General features: G+C 34.8%; 1 protein-coding gene across 4 annotated transcripts in view; it reads left to right on the forward strand.

The window, feature by feature from the left end:
• The window catches only part of EPHA3 (EPH receptor A3), a 389,454-nt gene that overhangs the window by 325,082 nt on the left and 44,287 nt on the right, over nucleotides 1-20,085 (forward strand). For all 4 annotated transcript variants that reach the window (XM_043892614.1, XM_043892612.1, XM_043892611.1 and 1 more), the window contains 2 exons: nucleotides 4,237-4,362; nucleotides 10,936-11,121. In XM_043892614.1, coding sequence (XP_043748549.1) covers nucleotides 4,237-4,362; nucleotides 10,936-11,121 — 312 coding nt within the window. The remainder of the gene's footprint in view (nucleotides 1-4,236; nucleotides 4,363-10,935; nucleotides 11,122-20,085) is intronic.

Here is a 20,085-nt window from a genome sequence, read left to right on the forward strand (position 1 = left end):
GTCTTTAGAGCAGGGCATACTGATTTGGTTCTTTATATAGGAATTATAAATCTCATAAACTTGAAGCACTGATAAATTTGTGTGTGTCGATTTTAAGCAGGTTCCTCTATGACTCCAATTTGCTTTAGCTGTTGGTTTTTATGGTGGAGTTTGCTGAAGCTTTAATTTTCTTCAAATGCACGATATACTTATGATAGCCAAACAAAAAAGAAATGTGTTTTACCCTAGCTTTAAGGACATAAAGTAACTTATATGCCTGTCATAAACTTTCTTGTCTTAATACCACAGCTGGTTTATTTCAGACCATTTATTTGGTATTACTTTGAAAAGCTCTAGCTATGAACTATTCCCTTCAGCCTTGTTACAAATCCTATAATATTGCTTCAAAAGGAAAGAAATGTGTTTCACCTCCTAAGATCCTGTCCCCTTGCCCTCTCTGCCTGGGCCTTTTTACTTTTTTGCTGTCCTTAGGGCAACTCATGCTGGTAAAATGGAAATGTAAATTACTATGTTTGCACAGAACGAGCTGTAAAGTAGTGCAGCTTAACACGTGTGCATGTGTTTATTATCTGGTTTTCTTGACACAGCCCAGTTACTCTCTGTGTCGCCCTTAATTATTGGTGTGAAGGGATTATGCGCTTGCATCCTGAATCACCTGATTCCTGGAACCTCTGGGGATGGCAGTTAAAAATCAGCAGCCAGAGCTCCCACGGTGAACAGGCCATTTTTCTTGGAGATGTGTGTGTATGTGTTTATATTTGTATTGTTTCTCTAAATGTCATGTGGCTAGAAAAGCCATTTACTTGATTTTAATCAATCACGATGAATTTGATTGATTTTATACAGGAATGACTATTTAATTTTTAGATTATTTAGTAATATGGATACTCTCTAGGGTTGACAGGAATGTAATGGTAACTCTAAAGTACACTTTCAAGACTGTTTCAAGCTGGTGCTTATTTAAATGCTTGAGACATCCTTCCTAACAACTCATTTTAAAATCTTCCTTGTAATTCCTTCTTTAAATTTACGTATAGTTGATTTACAGTATTAGTTTCACATGTACAGCATAGTTATTAGGGTTTTTACAGATCATATGCCATTAAAAGTTACCATGAGTAAATGGCTATAATTTCTGTGCTAAACAAGATATTTTTGTTGCTTACCTAATTTATTTGCAGTAATTTGTATCGCTTAGCCCCATACCCGTATTTTGCCAGTAAATATCTCTCAAGTTGATTTCCTTAAATTCAGCAAGGCAGAATATTTGCAACTGTTTACTAGGAAAAAAAAATATTTTTCAGGTAATTTTTTAAAGTGCAACCATTTCCCTTGAAAAGGAATGCCAGATTTTCTTACCTTACTAGTCCCCAAACTTAACATGACTAGGGGGAAAATCAAAATGGGATGTTCACATATTCTAGCCTCCATTTGATGTGTCTTCTTTTAAATGTAACCAAAATGACTAAGCAGAAAGGTTCTGAGAAGACTTCATTTCTTGACATCTTTTACTAAATCTTTGGTTCCTTTTACTGTTTTCCTTACCCCAAAGCAAGAAAATCTGTTTGCTTGTTTTAACAGTAAAATGTTTTAGTATTGATAATGTAGAAATAGTTCTAGTGTAATAATAAATAATAGTAGACCACTGTACTAAAGAGTGACTATTTTTATAGGAAGCAATAATGTTTATAATAATAGCAGAAGCATGCAAGCTGATGTGTGAGCTCCAAAGAAATGGGCATTTTTGAGCGCAAATTCTGTCTCCAGGAAACCAAAGGATATTCCTGTTTGTGAATAAACCCTCTTAACATGAAGTTACTAATAATGGCAATAGTCTCTGTCGTTTTCTGGGCAACAACTACAATCACAGGCACTCAATGCTAGGCACTTGAAAAGCATATTTTTCAGAGTTTTTCTCCTCTTGGGCCTAGTACATTCTTTGTACTGCAGAAAAGTAGAGTTCTTACTTCAAAAGCAACTCCCCTCACAGTCTGCCCAGAGCAAGGGGAAAAAACTTACTATTTCCCCATTTTTGTGGATGTTGACTCCCTAGCTATGGGTGTCATCTCAATTATCAACACTCTGCCCCTGGATGGAGAGTGGCTGCCCTTTTCCAATGTTGGGGTCACTAACCCAACTTCCCCTCAATTCTCCATGTGCTCCCTCACCTTTCATACCTATTCTGTAGCCTCAACAGCATCCGAAGAAGAGGCTGAGGAAAATAGTTTTTACCTCCAATCTCTCCCAGTCACCATTTCTCTTATAATCCATTTATTCTTATGCTTTATATTTCTTTACTCAAACCTCTATGGAAGTTTCCCAGGAACATAAATTGTTATGTGATATAACATGGTATTCACCGAGTCATCCTGTAGATTAGCAAACTAATCATTTCTTAATCTAAATTCTGAAATCCAGGACTCATTGACTGAATGGCCACTGTGCTGAAGGGTCTCTGGAACAATTGCTTTCGTGACAGTCCCCACCCCTGTTTCATGCGAACTACCAAACTAGCTCAAAGAAACCTTCAGAAATTCCAGAATGTTCAGGTGTGATTTTGCCATTAAGATTTTTCTGTTAAAAAGTGGTATCAGAAAAGACAACGTCTGATTTTATTTGTTATTTTAGGATGTTAAAAAAAAATCCTTCAATAATATAGTGTGATAAGAGAAAAAAATGTATCCCTACTAAGCATCCACTTTTCTAGCTAAAATAATTTTACCAATGTTACTAAAATTAAAATCAAAATCAGTTATATTGGTGCATAAAGTGTGGGAGTTTATTACATTATTATTTAATGTTAAAGCATTAGTGTTATATACTTTAATAGATTTTAGGCTTCCTTTTTATTTTTATTTATTTATTTTTTTTAGGCTTCCTTTTTAGAGAAAGTTCTCAGAGAAAGTTTCTTGAACATTCCAAATTGTTTCTAAAGTGAATTATTTTTCTAAATGATAGAAATGTCATTAAAATTAAATCAAATTCAAAATGATTCCCCTCTATCTTCTGTCTGTGCAATTTTAATTTGGAACATTGTGAAAATTTTCTATCTTCAGAATGATTAAATAAACTATGAAGAAAGTTTATATTTGATAAGCTATAAATATGATTTATGTTTGGAATTTTAGCTCCTTAGCACCATTATTAAACTTATAGAGAATAATTGTATTGCCTTTAGCTATACTGAAAAGCTGGGTGGTCACCTTCCCTAGTGGTAAGGAACCTGCCTGCCAATTAAGGAAACCTTAGAGATGTGGGTTTGATTCCTGGGTCAGGAAGATTCCCTCGAGGAGGGCATGGCAACCCACTCCAGTGTTCTTGCTTGGAGAACCCCATGGATAGAGGACCCTGAAGGGCTATGATCCATAGGGTCTCAAAGAATCGGACATGACTGAAGTGACTTAGCATGGACGCATGTTGGAAAGCTCCACACAATAAGATTTCAGTTAACTGATGCTATATCTCTTGTGTACTCAGTCATGTCTGACTCTGTGACCCCATGGACTGTAGCCCGCCAGGGATTTTCCAGGCAAGAATACTAGAGTGGGTTGACATTTCTTCCTCCAGGGATCTTCTCCACTCAGGGATTGAACCCTTGATCTCCTGTGTCTCCTGCATTGGCAAGTAGATTCTTTATCACTGAACCACCAAGGAAGCCCATATATACATATACAGTTTAATTTAGATCTATAACTGAAGTGGAGAATTTTAAATGACTGTTAATAAAAGCAGAGTAGTGTCAGACAAAAAACATGCTGTTTTATATTCTCTAACTATCTATAATTACAGCAGCTATCCCACCTTATGAAATTATTTCACAAACTTTCCTTTATTGCCACATGTGACACTATAATAGAGATTTGGTTATTTCACTTTGTTGAATCACACATGTGTGATAGTGTGAAGACATTCACGCACTATTGTTACAGGTAGTCATTGCTGGGCAGACTCAATTCTGAACCATTCTTCTCTCCTTAAGAACCCCCTCATTTTCCTTCTACTGATTTTACAGAGAAAACTCTTGTCTCTGTTTCATTATAAGGGACTTTTTTTCTTAAATTGTTCAACTTATTTACTCTAACCTTTCTGTCTGATAATTTCTGTGAATAAACCAAAGGTTAATGCAGTTTAATGTCATGGGAATTTTTTTAAACTACTAATGTTATCATAAAACTTTCTCAGTAAATGTTTTATACATCTAGCTGCAGTCATGCCTTTCCTCCTTTCTTTAAACAGTAAAACTTCCAGGCCTCAGGACTTATGTTGACCCACACACATATGAGGACCCTACCCAAGCAGTTCATGAGTTTGCTAAGGAATTGGATGGCACCAACATATCCATTGACAAAGTTGTTGGAGCAGGTAAGCCCCACAGTAATCCCAATGCCAACCTAGTATGTTGATTACAACTTTACAGCTATGCATAAGAATCCTGCCTGAGATTAATTGCTCACACCCTCAGGTCCATGCATATTGCTTTGAAAAGGGACATTTTCTGATTTCATGATGAAAGGCAAGCAGTAAATAAATGCAGGAGTATTTAATGGAATGTAATGATTTCAAAGGTGCCAGACTTACAGACTTACAGGTTATGGCCAGCTTTTTATTTATTGAGTTTCAGAGGCGGCAGCCACAGCAGCACATTCTCCCCATGGCTATGCTGATCATGTGTCACAAAGTCTATTTGGCTAAATGGAAATAATAGGATGAAAGTGTGTCTTTCTTTAAATTAGCCTACTAAGTGAAAAATTTTGTTTTGTAGGGGAAAAAAAGTAATTCTTGACTCTTCTTTGGAATTAGGCAACATAAAGTAATATTAAAAAATGATGTATTTTATATAAATTCCATCAAAACTGTATTGAGAGAATAGTTCAAATAATATGAAGTGCTCCATTTTAATACCTGCCTGTAACACTATATAGATTTTTTTTTCTTTTTTTCTTTATTTGTGATATCATCTGCATGTTTGGTTTTTTTTAATTTTTTTTTTATTAGTTGGAGGCTAATTACTTCCCAACATTTCAGTGGGTTTTGTCATACATTGATATGAATCAGCCATAGAGTTACACATATTCCCCATCCCGATCCCCTCTCCCACCTCCCTCTCTACCCGATTTCTCTGGGTCTTCCCAGTGCACCAGGCCCGAGCACTTGTCTCATGCATCCCACCTGGGCTGGTGATCTGTTTCACCATAGATAATATACATGCTGTTTTAAATTATTTGTGTTGAAACTTGTTTTCATGTAGATATATTTTTGTTCTAATTATTAATTTTCTCAATCATAAATTCATTAACACCTATGGAGTGATTATTAATTGGAGCTTCATATTTTCAAAAATTATAGATATTTATAAAATAACAATGTTTTGTACAGTTATGCATAAATATATGGCATTCATAGTATATGCAGTGTCTATTTGAGTAAAACTACTACTCCAAAGAAAAATAAACAACACTGTACAATAATTACACACATCACCTCATTCTTCAATATTGCTTTAAAAACAAACTAGTTATGTTGATGTGGGAAATAGAGTGAAAGACTGAAAAATGAATTCTCTGAATTTTGCATACCATATCAGGTCACGTTTTCTGCAAGTACTATATATGACTGATGTTTTTTTACACACATGTAAATATAATTTTCTGTTTCTTTTTCTCTGCACTGAAGAAATATTTAGAATTCAAATAGTATTTACTGTTCAAGCAGGATAGTCTGAGTGATTCACATATTATCTAAATAAACAAATGGGTCAGTAAATCTCTCTTCTATTTCTTTTTAATGTTGTATATTCCTAAAACTCACATGTGTGGGTAATATGAAACTATCAGTTCATAAAAAGACTTCTTTTTTCACAATCTAAGACTTAAGAACATACACATTCACTGTACGTCTATGTTAATCCAGCTAAAATTAATCCAGATATATATTTATTCGTCTCTTTCATTTGTATAGTTCTGCTTTGTCAACCGCTCCAGAGTGCAGAGGGGTTTTGCCATGCTGGTTTTAATGTTGCCCCACAAGAGTGCACTGTTCTCCAGCATGGAAGGTGCAATAGCGTATGAAGCACCCTCAGCTGGAGAATGTGATGAGAGAAGGAAAATCTACTCATGGTCAGCCAAGGTCCATAAGGCCAGACATATTGCAACCTCAAAATTTGGGGCCTTCTGCATTAAGAAAAACGCATATATACAGATGTTATTGACAAAGTCAGATATCTAGAATGCAGTGTGTGCATGTCCTAGTCACTTGTGTCTGACTCTTTCCAACCCCATGGACTGTAGCCTGTCAGGATCTTCCATCCATGGAGTTCTCCAGGCATGAATACTGGAGTGGGTTGCCATTCCTTTCTCCCAGGGATCTTCTTGACCCAGGGATCGAACCCAGGTCTCCCACATTGCAGGCAAATTCTTTACCATCTGAGCCACCAAGGAAGCCCCGATACCATACAGGTATTATTGACAAAGCCAGATATCTAGAACACAGTAGGGTGACATAAAACATACTCATTAAAAATGGTCTCTGATCAATAAGATAAAGGGAAAGGCTATCTGTATTGATTCACTTAATAATCCCTGATGCTCATTAAAGATTAGAGCAGATCCTCTTTGATTTCTCTTCAAGCATATTTGCAAAAAATTAGAGATATGCCCCATTTTCAGTATTTTGTACCCCATAGCCTCATTTGCCACATAAGAGCTATAAAACTGCCTGTTTTGTTTGCAAATATATATATCTTCAAGATGTATTATGTTTCTCCTGGAAGATTTCTTTATAATATATACTCCAAATTCTAGTCTGTCTTGATTAGGCTTTAAATGATTTGTCATTACCAAGATAGAATATGAAATCAAGATTTCGAAAGCTATAAGGTTTAAAATATTTTGTTTCATAATATTTGAAATGTCTACAAAAATAGATGAAATTGTATAATAGTATAATGCACCTGAAAGTGAAAGTGTTAGTCACTCAGTCTTGTCTGACTCTTGGCAACCCCATGGACTATAGCTCACCAGGTTTCTCTGTCCATGGAACTCTCCAGGCAAGAATAATGGAGTGGATTGCCATTCCCTTCTCCAGGGGATCTTCCCTACTCAGGGATCGAATCCATGTCTTCTGCATTGCAGGCAGACTGTTTATTGTCTGAACCACCAGGGAAGCCCACCATAATGAATCTGCGCGTACCCATTTCTGCAACAACTTGAATCACAACTCACTGATGACCAATCTCCTTTCATCTATACTCTTCACCACTTTCTGTACCTTTCTAAATTTTTAAAATAATGTTGTCTGCAAAAATTAGTAATCATGCTGGATGGATTAGCAGCTATCCTCCACTGTTAAAGAGCTGAATATATTATTCAATCAAAGAATTTTTATAGTCAATTAAACATACAGGAAGGCTATGTGGACAAATTCTAGTTTTAGGTCAAGAATTTTATACAAAGAAATAGATTTGGTAGAAACTCTCATTTATGCATTTAACAGCCAGAAGAATTATACCCATATTGCAAATTATAAAATTAAAACTGAGGCATAAGTTAACTTTCCCAAAGTAATATGATTTTTTCAGTGAGGAATTTATAATGACTAAAATTCCTAATTTTATCCCTCAATCCACATATTTCAAAGTTTTCTATAGGTTGAAAATATGTAATTCTTATACTGTGTTAGGCATTCACATGGTTTAATTTTATCAGACTTTTAAATAGGTATTATTATTACCATTTCACCAGATGAGGAAACAGAAACTGAAAATTTGAATGGCCCAGGGTCTCGTAGATGTTAATTGGGAAACCAAAATTTGAATCTTGTACTTTTCAATTTCAAAGTCTATGCTAGACACTGCTGATCACAATAGTGATCAGCCTTCCAAGAATTTTTTTGAGGATTAGCTGAGATAATTCATGTATAGTGTTTAGCTTATATAACAGCATTGTTCAATATGTATTTTTATTATGTTTTGATTAAAACAGTGGAAGGAGAATGGGTTTTGAGGCAATGCAGAGGGTCATTCTACTTAAACAGAAGTGCATTTTTTCCTGTTTTAAATGAAATTAGTATAAGAAATTTTATGTTGAGCAACTGTGCATTGTGCACCTTAAATCAAAATATGATCTGCCCATTCTATTAAAACATATTTTATTTTAAAGAGCAAATACACAGTGATGCACTTAATTGATATTTAAAAAAATCAAGAGTATCTTCTCAAATAATCTTCTTGTAGCTGTATTTTTATTTAGAAATGACATGATCTAATTTTGTTTTTTCCTCATGGGTGCAAATCTAATTGAATAAAATCATGTAAATCTTGACTAGATGGAAAAATCAGGCATTCTATTTGCCCAGTCTTTGTTGGTTTTTCCAACACTGTTCTTTTAAGAACAGTTCTTATAAAGAGAATTGAATTAAAATTTAACATTTCTATGTCTAGTGTGGGCTTTCCTGGTGGCTCAAAAGGTAAAGAATCTGCCTGCAATGCAGGAGACCTGGGTTCAATCCCTGGGTTGGGAAGATCCCCTGGAGAAGGAAATGGCAACCCAACCCACTCCAGTATTCTTGCCTGGAGAAGTCCATGGACAGAAGAGCCTGGTGAGCTACAGTCCATAGGGTTGCAAAGGGTCGGACACAACTGAGTGACTAACACACACACATGTGTATACTGTATTTGTCACAGTTTCTAGTATTTTTCAGGTGAAATAAGCACATTTCTAAATTTTATGATTTAAAAACAAATACTAGCATTACTGAAACACCACTTTCTGGATTTCAAAATCCAGAAAGTGTCCATGTGTCCAGCTCTCCCATTGAGAACAAAAGAAAAAACACTAATTGGGCCACTTGAAATTCAAAGTCTTCCCCTCTGACTTCCCTAGTGAAGTGCTTTCAGAATATAATTTTCTTTACAAACACTTGTCCAATAGGACATTAAACGTGTTATCACCATCATCATCACAACCATCTCTTCTTACATTAACAGAATTTGACATTTTAAAAAGAACTTTTATACTTATTCTTCACTTTGAGCTAACTTTTAAGAGGTAGATAATTCATCTTTCTTATACTATGTTTGTACTCAAAGAAGAAATAGTGAACATCACTTAGATGGCACTTATTATGTTTCTGTCTCCCTTCTAAGTGCTTTACATATTTTAATTCCTCTAACTGTACCAAAATTTTATGAAGTAGAAAATAATTGGTGTCCCTCTGTTACAGATAAAGAGACAAAGGCATCGAATCATAGTCACTCAGAATCACACAGATAATAAGTGACAGATGCAAAATTAGACTCTAGACAATCTGGCTTCAGAATGCATGGTCTGTACTACAGTTCTGTGCGATCTGTCCTATCAACTAAGTGTCTTGTCATTTAGAATAAATAGTCATGATATCCAAATTTAAAACACGATCCATGACACCATATTGTTACATGATAATAGCAGAACTTTATTTAGAATGTGAAAATTCATTATGAGTGCCTCCTTATGGTTTATCCAAAATTGATGTGTACAAAGAGGGCATGGGAGTTAGGCAATGTTCTGATAACCCTGCATAAAGAAACTCTTAGTCTTGCTTACAAATTTTAGTGAAGTACTTTGCATCCTGACTTCTCCTAATGTTCATGCATCTATAACAGCATATTTTTCCTTTGATTTAAAAATGATTGTTGAATGTTCTCAAGTTCTGCCCCTAATTCTCTCTATAATCCTAAAAGCACCCTAGCTGCAGATATTGCTATCTTCTCTATGCTTTCTTGAGGGAAAGAAATTAGATCTGCCTTTATTAGATTATATCTATGTGTTTTTCATAGTTTCTGTCACACTGTTGCCAATTGATGAGTATTTATTAAATAAATGTATGAATAACTGCTTTTGGACGTTAACCGACTTCAACAAGTTACAGCCTAAGTCATTGTTTTGAAAACGGTTGGCAAGACTGGATTCCTGAGCAAGATTAAAATCTGGGGAAGTCATTTATAGGGATGTGGTTGGTAAATCAATAGGACAACCTACTGCTTTGTAGAGAGAAGGATTTACTTGGATGAAAAATAGAGAAGAAGCATCTCACTTCTTGACACCTTGGGCTTGTGTAAAAATTCACAGCAAGAGGATTGGACCAAAAATACTTTTCCATTCTGCAGAAGGCCTAAAAATTGATCATATAATTTTCCTTTTCAGAAAAATATCTCATTTGCTATTAAAAATCACTTTTAATGTTGTACAAAACCCACCTAGTTGCACAACATCAAGATTTCTTTTAGGAACCAGGTACATTCTATATCTGTCACTAGGGGCCATCACTGTGGCAACCTTGTTGATGTTCAGTCGCTAACACATGTCCGAATCTTTGCAACACCACGGAATGCAGCATGCCAGCTTCCCTGTCCTTCACCACCTCCCAGAGTTTTCTCAAACTCATGTCCGTAGATTTGGTGATGCCATCCAACCATATCATCCTCTGTTGCTCCTGCTTTCAGAAAGCAGAAATATGTAGTTAAATTGGTCCTCTTGGTGAAAACAAATTGGTGAGACATATCTCAAATTTAATCAAGTGCTTAACTCATTATATTGGTGCTGCTCTGATGATTATTTTGAGGCTATGAGAATAGGGAGTGAGAAGTCTAATAGACACAGCTTTCGACTTCCTTCTTGACCTTTCATAGTTCATTGTTCACAACGTAGTACTTCAGAAGACACCAAGCTTATCACAAGGTCCATTTTCCACCAGGGTGTGGATGGCTTAGGGTTTTTAGGGAGTCTCAGATTACCATCTTCCAAAATAATTTGGAGGTCTATGAGTGTACATCTTGCAAGTCAAGGGTGTAAATATTTTGAATTGAATTGTTGAGAGAAAACAGTTGCTCTCTACTAATGATTTTTGTAATATCATTCCTTGCCTTTTCTTGTTGTTTTCTTCTTTGCATTCTAACAGGTGAATTTGGAGAGGTGTGCAGTGGCCGTTTAAAACTTCCTTCAAAAAAAGAGATTTCAGTGGCCATCAAGACCCTAAAAGTGGGCTACACAGAAAAGCAGAGGAGAGACTTTTTAGGCGAAGCAAGCATTATGGGACAATTTGACCATCCCAATATCATTCGACTGGAGGGAGTTGTTACTAAAAGTAAGTGAAGTCATAAAACTGATTATGTGTATGTTGAGCAGAGGTCATTTAAACCCAAAGTCAATAATTTAAGATTTGGGGTCTTACCTTCATAAGTCTCTGTTAGTCTTGACAATAAAAACAAAACAGTTTAGGATTAACACAGATCTTTGACAAGAGATCAAATATATTTAACTAGTATTAAATTGACAGTGCTATTCTAGAACTTAAAAAGCTTTAAAAAGTTTAGGAACTAAACCTTGGACTATATTAAGACATGTGTGTTAAAAAAATAGTTAAGTGAATTGTGGGGAACTTTGTGTTATGTAGAGTATTAGGAAAAACTAATGACTCAGTTTTGACAGAAATTGATGGGAACTCCCAGATAGCTGCCTTTTCTATTATTGTTCACCAGTTTCATTTAAGCTTCTAAATCTTTACCCCCCTGGCTTTGGAAAAATTATGAGAGTTTGGGGAATGCTTCTGAGCTGTAAAGATTGGGATCACATTAGACCCAAGCCCTTTTCTCTGTTCTCTGTGGATTTCAAATAATTCTGATCTACAGTTCCAGATGGATTCTTCACTGCTCTGGCTCACAGCCTGTGATGGAGATCTGAGCTTATTTCCATGATAGCTTCTCCAGCCAGGCTCAAAAGGGATCCCTTGAGGCAGATATGTGATTTTTGGCTCCAATCCCAATGAAAATCTCTTGAGAATGATCTGGAATTTACTTTTTTCTCAAGATTTTGGAGCACAAAATGAAGAATGAGCTAAATTGGCAACAAACTTCTTAAAGTGAAAGACAGCATATGGCAGAGAATTTGGCATCCTTTAGGGGGTTATTCATTGGCACCATATTTACATATTCTATGGTTACCAACAGAGATTACAAATTATAATTATTATGATGAATTTTTCTTTAACATTACATGGAGCACTTTTCAAATGGCACTAATACCTAGTCTCATTTTAGTGTGACTAAAAAGACAATTCCTTATTCACAAGAGCATGGTATAATTGAAATATACCTTAATTTGCTTTAGAGTTTTTTAATATAGTAAGCAGGGTTAAGAACCTAACAATGTATAACATAGTCATAAACTATAATCCCATATTGTCTTGTTAGAAGCATATTTTTTTTTTCTGTACTCCTAAAAACAAGGCTACATTAGTTGTAACACTAAAACATTTTCTGATGAAAACATCTCTTTTAATTTTTAAAAATTAGTCATGAAAATACTGTTAGTAGTACTAAGGATTGGAAAACTATTAAGTATTCTTTTCTTCAGGGAAAGACCCTATCTATAGAATATCCTACTTAATATTAGAATTACATAATCATGTCTCACTGGGGTTTTCAGTTCAGTCGTGTCTGACTCTTTGCGACCCCACGAATCGCAGCACGCCAAGCCTCCCTGTCCATCACCATCGAGTCGGTGATGCCATCCAGCCATCTCATCCTCTGTCGTCCCCTTCTCCTCCTGCCCCCAGTCCCTCCCAGCATCAGGGTCTTTTCCAATGAGTCAACTCTTCGCATGAGGTGGCCAAAGTACTGGAGTTTCAGCTTCAGTATCAGTCCTTCCGATCAACACCCAGGACTGATCTCCTTTAGTCCAACACCATAGTTCAAAAGCATCAATTTTTTGGCGCTCAGCTTTCTTCACAGTCCAACTCTCACATCCATACGTGACCACTGGAAAAACCACAGCCTTGACCAGACGGACCTTTTTGGCAAAGTAATGTCTCTGCCATTTAATATGCTATCTAGGTTGGTCATAACTTTCCTAAAACTGGGGTTTTAATAGTTGATTAACCTTTTAAATCCCCTGTATCATTCTCACAAAGTGGTTGTCCTTCAGACTTTGAGACCATTGTGAGAAGAAACTCACTGATATTAAACTACATACTTATATAGACATTTTTCTTTTCATTCTCACTTTGCAAAATTCTCAGTTTTTTTGTTTCCAGTGTAAGGAGTTATTATTATACTGTTTTGTTTTGCTAGCTGTTTTCTACAAGTTCATTTACTGATGATAAACAAAATTAAACCATGATTATTGTGGAAGATTTTCTTATATAAAAAATGGAATAATCAAATATGAATTATAGTCATCTGGCAAAGAAACCCATTAAAAAAACCCAAGATTGAAATGCAAGAAAAAATGCATTTAAAAATTGACCAATTGCAGGTATTTTAGATTAAACATTTTATTGAAGTAGGAGTCTGTAATATTCTAATATGAATTACAACTGCCTTATTCTTAGAGTGAAAGTTCTAAATTTGATATACATCCTTGGTCAAGTATGCATGCAAGAGACTGCCAAATTTAACTATATAAATCCCAATCATCTCATATAGTGCAAACATAATAGAGTGGCAAACCTAGAATTAGATTTTGAACTCCTTTAGTGGCATATTTAAAATCTCTAAGTCTGGTGCCCTATTACAACTGAGGGGAAATAGAAATAACAAGGTAGTTACGGCACCAAAAGAAATTATTTAATCCACTCCTATCATTTTCTTTGTTTCCCAAGAATATATAATTGCTAAAACAACCTACTTGCAAAGCTCAGAAACACATGTACAACTAGAAACACAAGAGTTTATAATTTAGTGAACAAATTGTAATTCAAGAAAAAAAGAAAGCATATTGGTATCTGGATTAAGAACCAGGGAGTCAGAGATCAAGCTCTGATTCAGCTCTCCTGGTCTGTGAGACATCTGACAAATCAAACCACTCCAACAGACTCCCTCTGTTCACTTGTAACACAGAATTAGCAGTCCTGCTTTACTATTTCCAGGTCCTTTTAAGATCAAATAAGATTCCATAGGAATATATTGTTAAGTGGAATACAACTATGCAAATCTAAATGATCACTTCTGGTTGAGTTTGAAAAGATTTTACTAGTTCATCTGGGAATGTAGAAGAAAATCATTGAGAGCAATTCCGTTCTTTGCTCAAAGATAATTTTTATTATGACTATTAGTTATGTGCTTTGAAACACTGAATCTATTCTAATGTATCATTTTCAAGTTAGAGAAAGCCCTTTATTCAATCATTTTATTTTCCTTTATTTGAATTGAGCCATAAACAATTTTAATGGTGTGGTTTTGAGCCTGATGATCTTAAACAAGAGAAGGTGAGAGAGTCTCTGATCTTTAAAGTAGCAGAAAGCTGGGGGCACAGTCCTGCTCAGAACTTCGTACTAACATGTGTTATCAATTTCAGTCGACATTCAAAAAGATGGAACTTGTTTTTAGCAAATGTTTGATATTTCTGCCATCACACCATTATTCAAAAGATGTTCAGACTGCATCCAAGAAGACTTTCCATTGGTCCACTTTTCACATAGTGAAATAGAAGGAATTATGTTGGATGAATTGGAGAAGGAAATGGCAGCCCACTCCAGTGTTCTTGCCTGGAGAATCCCAGGGACGGGGGAGCCTGGTGGGCTGCCATCTATGGGGTTGCACAGAGTCGGACACAACTGAAGTGACTTAGCAGCAGCAGCAGCAACATGTTGGATGAGATGTATTTTATGTTGATATTTGGGGATGGATTATTTTCTAAAATTTAAAAAGTAATAATGCAACTTAGCTGTAACCTTATACTATTGAGGAAAGTCATGGGCAGAAGATTAAGAGGATTTCTCATATTGAAAAGACTTCTATATTGGTGTGGGTGTCCACTGGACACCAAAAGCTCAATCATTTGCTTGCATTTTCTATACATATGGTAATAAAATATTACTGGATTAGTTGTCATTCTTTAGTGACTATGCCATATTATCTCTATTTCTTGTTTGTCTCTCTCTAAAACAGTGCTGGGACTTGTCTCAAGGACACTGCTCTTCATGTCATAGTTTTAATAGACTATGTATATTTTATATATATTTTATTAATAATTTGTAAAAGCAATTTGTTACAATAAATTTTAGAAACTGATGAAGCAAGTTTTGCATTTGTGACTATAATTGATATATGAGTTGAAAACATCTCTAAGTGGCCATATCAACCAAGCTAGAAAATCTCTAATCAATATATTAGAAGAAAAATAAGTAACACAGAGAATCTCATTTTTACATGTTTAAAAGTTTTCCTTATTTCCTCAGCATTATCCACTCATGTCTCTCTGTTGAATTGGCCACAATTATAAAATAATATGTTGCTGTGTGTTTCCCCCAATCATTTAGATAGGATAGGCTTTGATGTTTTTGAAAGATTATATTTAGTTTACAAAATTTGTTAGAGCATGAATTGAATGTGCTCATATTGCCTCTTACAGAGTTCTAGTTTAAATCTGCAATATCTCTCCTAAAGGAAGAAGAAATATAACTGTACATTTGTTTCACAACTAAGTAATTCTAGTCTTACACAAATTCTTGCAGAAAGGGAAAAAAAAACCCGCACAATAAAGCTAGTGATATCTTGATATCAAACCATATAGGAATATTATCAGTAAAGAAAATAAGAGGTTAGTGTAACACATGAACAAAAGTTCAATAACACTGGGATAATTATGAAATCATAACTAGCAATGTATTAAATAAAGATACCTTATCATGCCCAAGGTTAGTTTATTTCAAGAATGCAACATTAATAGAAAAAGCCAGTCTCAATAAATGCAAAAATAAACATTTTAATTTAAAATTTTTTCTTAACATATTATGCATAGAAATACTCTTGCCTGATAAATGTATATAAACCCCTCCAAAACAAAAGAAAACAAGCCTACAAACTCCATAAAACTATGAAAGCATTTCTTTCAAAGTAGAAATAAGTCTGCTATCACCATTTCAGTTTATCATTAGACCTAATGTCTTAATCTCAACTTTTGAAATTAGACAAGAAAATAAGTAAAATGTAGAAAGTTTGAAAAGGGAAAAAAAAACTAAGCTGTACTTATAAAATCTAACTGAGAATATTCCAATTATTATTTTCATTAATCATTATTCCACTTATACGAATCAGCTCTGAATGGAATAAGGGAGAGTAGAAATGTTGGTCCTGTTCTTAAAAGTATTAAATTTCACTTCAAATTTAGCATACATACATTAAAAATTTTAATCAGCTGAATGTAAAGTTTTTGATGTGTGAAGAGTAGAACTGGTTAAGGAAGAGTTGGAGAAAGTACTTTTTAGCCTGATTTTGAAGAGAGAGACTATCCTTAGTTGAAATAATAGATCTGATATGGTCAGTTCTAACTGGAACTGTTATTTAGGACTATGGATAAAATAGAGTTGGTCCCCGCAATGGTTAACTCATAGACCATTGGATGTAATAGGGATCATTCTTAACATAAATAATATCTTGATTAAATGGAATTTGGAAAAGATTGTCATGGGTGTTTATATGATTTAATGGTAAACCTGTAGAAAAATATTCCAATTCAGTTCATTACAATATTTCTATCAGTTGGTTAGTTATAGTATATGGAAATCTATAACCAAAACATTTTCTTTCTAATCAAAGGTGGTTCAAATCATCCTTTCCAAGAATGCTGAGGCATATTTTGTCAATTTTCTTCAATTTTCTTTCTCCTGTTTATGCTCTTTTTCTTCCGCTCTGATTCTGATTACTTGAATACTGAATACTGACTGCTAAGGTCACAGACTTTGATTTTGTAAATCACATGTATATGTTGGAGAGTGTATAAGTCTTGAAAGCAAGACAGAGTGTGTAAGACACAATTACTGTTAATAGCAGTTAATTGCATTTCCTATTAAATGAATTAAATTTCAATAATTTGTAATATGTAAATCATTTATACATGCTTTTCATTTTTGATTGAAACTATTTTAGTCTAAAACCACATTTATTTGATAATTATAATAAAAAGTCTATGTCTGGCTATATATTTATAACATTATTCTGCTTCCTTTTTGTAGAATATTTGATTAAGAAGGTGGTGAAATAGATAGTGCTGAACTTGAAATTCTTAGACATTTTGAATTATATTTCTTTTGTCAGCAAACAAAATGATTAGTAATATCTCTGAGCCACTGGGGAAATGAACTAATTGTAAGCGACTGATGTGCTTCCCTTAACCCTTCAATTATGAAAGATCATGATTTTATCTATACTCATGTCAACTGAAGAACAAAAGCAAAATTCCACTGCATTTCATTTTGCTGATTCTTGATGGAGTTTCATTTCAGCCAAACAACAATAATTTCATTGATTTTTTAATGTATATTCAGATGTTATTAAGGATCTCTGAGGAAGTTAATGACAGCAGCTTTTGAAGAAACTGGTAGTGCCATTTCTAAATCAAAATACACACGAAAGAATGTGCAAACTTTGATAGAAATACATTAAATAAAGTGCGGATGAGCTGGTATTTTATAAATAATTTCCAGCTACGTTTAACACATGTTAGAACTAGTTCTTACCACTATTGCAGTTTCTTTTCCTTTTACTGTTTATCATAATCAAAATCACAAGAAAAGTAAGTGAAGACATTGCTTTCCAAGGTAGAATATTTGTGATTCTGTTTACTTTTTGTCGTATATTTGTGTTTGCTGAATCTTTGAACTTAATACAAAGCACATTTTCAGACTTACTCAACTTAACTGATGTGTTTACAAATACCTAAATTACAGAGCTAAATGCAGCCTGATCTGATTTCTGAATGGTCATGGGGCTTTGACTTAATTGACTGGTTTGATTTTTGAGCTACTTTTATTTCCCTTGCCAAACATTTTACCAAGCATGCTAACAAGAAATGAAATGGTCATAGGGCTGGGAGCCAGAAGGAAAAGAGTGATAAGCAAAGGTCTGGAGAATATACAAATATAGTAACTGGCCACTGTAATTGAGAGTTTACTGTAAGAAGCAGTGACCATGTTCAAGAGCTGCATTGAGTTTCATGAGCATGCTATTCTTCTAAGAATTTGTTAAGGAAGAAACATAGAAACTTACCGTGAAGTAGGGAAAACGTGCATGTGCAGGGTTTCATTCATTTATTTGATTGTTCATTTATTTCACTTCAGGTTAGTTCTCTGCAATCAGTCCTTAGATATTTGATTTACCAGTTCAGAAGAGAGAGAAGTTTCCAAGAAAATGTTGAATTTTCTTTTTCTTCCTGAATATTGTTAAATCAAAGTTTAGTTAAAATTTTGAAGAAGCAAGACTGGAGGCTCACGATTTTGACTAAAATAACTTTTCAGGCATTATCAAGTTGTTTCTTGTTTTTGAAAGTGTGGAAAATTTTATTAATATTTAGCTTAAAAAACTTCACATCAGTGGTACACTGAGAGATGTATAATGTGTCTGATATGTTACTCAAAATATATGACTAAATCAGCCTTCAGTTCAGTTCAGTTCAGTCACTCAGTCATGTCCAACTCTTTGCGACCCCATGAATCACAGCACGCCAGGCCTCCCTGTCCATCACCAACTCCCAGAGTTTACTCAAACTCATGTCCATCGAGTCGGTGATGCCATCCAGCCATCTCATCCTCTGTCGTCCCCTTCTCCTCCTGCCCCCAATCCCTCCCAGCATCAGGATCTTTTCCAATGAGTCAACTCTTCACTTGAGGTGGTCGAAGTACTGGAGTTTCAGCTTCAGCGTCAGTCCTTCCAAATGAACACCCAGGACTGATCTCCTTTAGGATGGACTGGTTGGATCTCCTTTCAGTCCAAGGAACTCTCAAGAGTCTTCTCCAACACCACAGTTCAAAAGCATCAATTCTTCGGCGCTCAGCTCTCTTTATAGTCCAACTCTCACATCCATACATGACCACTGGAAAAACCATAGCCTTGACCAGGCCGACATTTGTGGGCAAAGTAATGTCTCTGCCTTTTAATATGCTATCTAGGTTGGTCATAACTTTCATTCCAAGGAGTAAGCATATTTTAATTTCATGGCTGCAGTCAGCATCTGCAGTGATTTTGGAGCCAAAAAAATGAAGTCTGACACTGTTTCTACTGTCTCCCCATCTATTTCCCATGGGGTGATGGGACCAGATGCCATCATCTTAGTTTTCTGAATGATGAGCTTTAAGTCAACTTTTTCACTCTCCTCTTTCACTTTCATCAAGAGGCTTTTTAGTTCCTCTTCACTCTCTGCCATAAGGGTGGTGTCATCTGCATATCAGCCTTAATTGACAACAAATCACTGTGTCAGTTGATTTGTACATATATGAAAATCTAACAAATTTTACAGAATTTAAATAATTCCTCACCTCTAAATAAATAAGATATATAGCTTGGGATATATTCACATACTAAATATAGTAAGTATAATCTTCCTGGTACTAAGCCATACTTCACAACCAGTATGAATTAAGAGTTTCACTGATGAAAGGAAAAACAAGGAAAGACAGCTATTTTCTGGCATCAATATGGCAAACAAACGATGATGTAGATGAAACACAGGAAAAAAATTATGCGTGCCCTACAATTATGTGTACATGAATGTTAAAAACGTATTATGTGCTCAAGGTCTCTCATGCTTAGTCAAAACTTAACTCAGGTCTTCTGGACTTGGAAAATAAGTGAGTTTTTTTTCTTTTCATAACATAACAGACTTATATTTAAAGCAGTATATAAAGAAAGCAACGATAAACAAAGTGAATTATGCTGTAGTAATATGGGTAGGCTTTGAAACTGGAGTTACATTTTACTGTAATAATTTTTTTTAAGTGCTATAGTCTTCAGTTATTCTTTCAATTTGGAATGTTCTGTAAAACTGACACCCAACAACTGCCTCAATTATTACCTATAGTTGAAGATTTATTCTATTTGCAGATCTAAGTATCAGCATACTTAGCACTTCTGTGCATTTGTCCAGTGATTTTTCATATATTAAATTTTTCCCTCAGTGTACATTTCCAACAGTAACAGCATAACATATTCAAGTTGCAACTTCTGGCTTTATAACTTATTATCTATGAGACATTAAATTAATTACCTTCTGTATATTTCAGGTTTTTTTCATGTAAAAAGTGAGAATGGCGATAATTAGTGTTAGTATATATAAA

The sequence above is a fragment of the Cervus elaphus genome, chromosome 31 (genome assembly GCF_910594005.1).
Source record: "Cervus elaphus chromosome 31, mCerEla1.1, whole genome shotgun sequence".
Taxonomy (NCBI): Eukaryota; Metazoa; Chordata; class Mammalia; order Artiodactyla; family Cervidae; genus Cervus; species Cervus elaphus.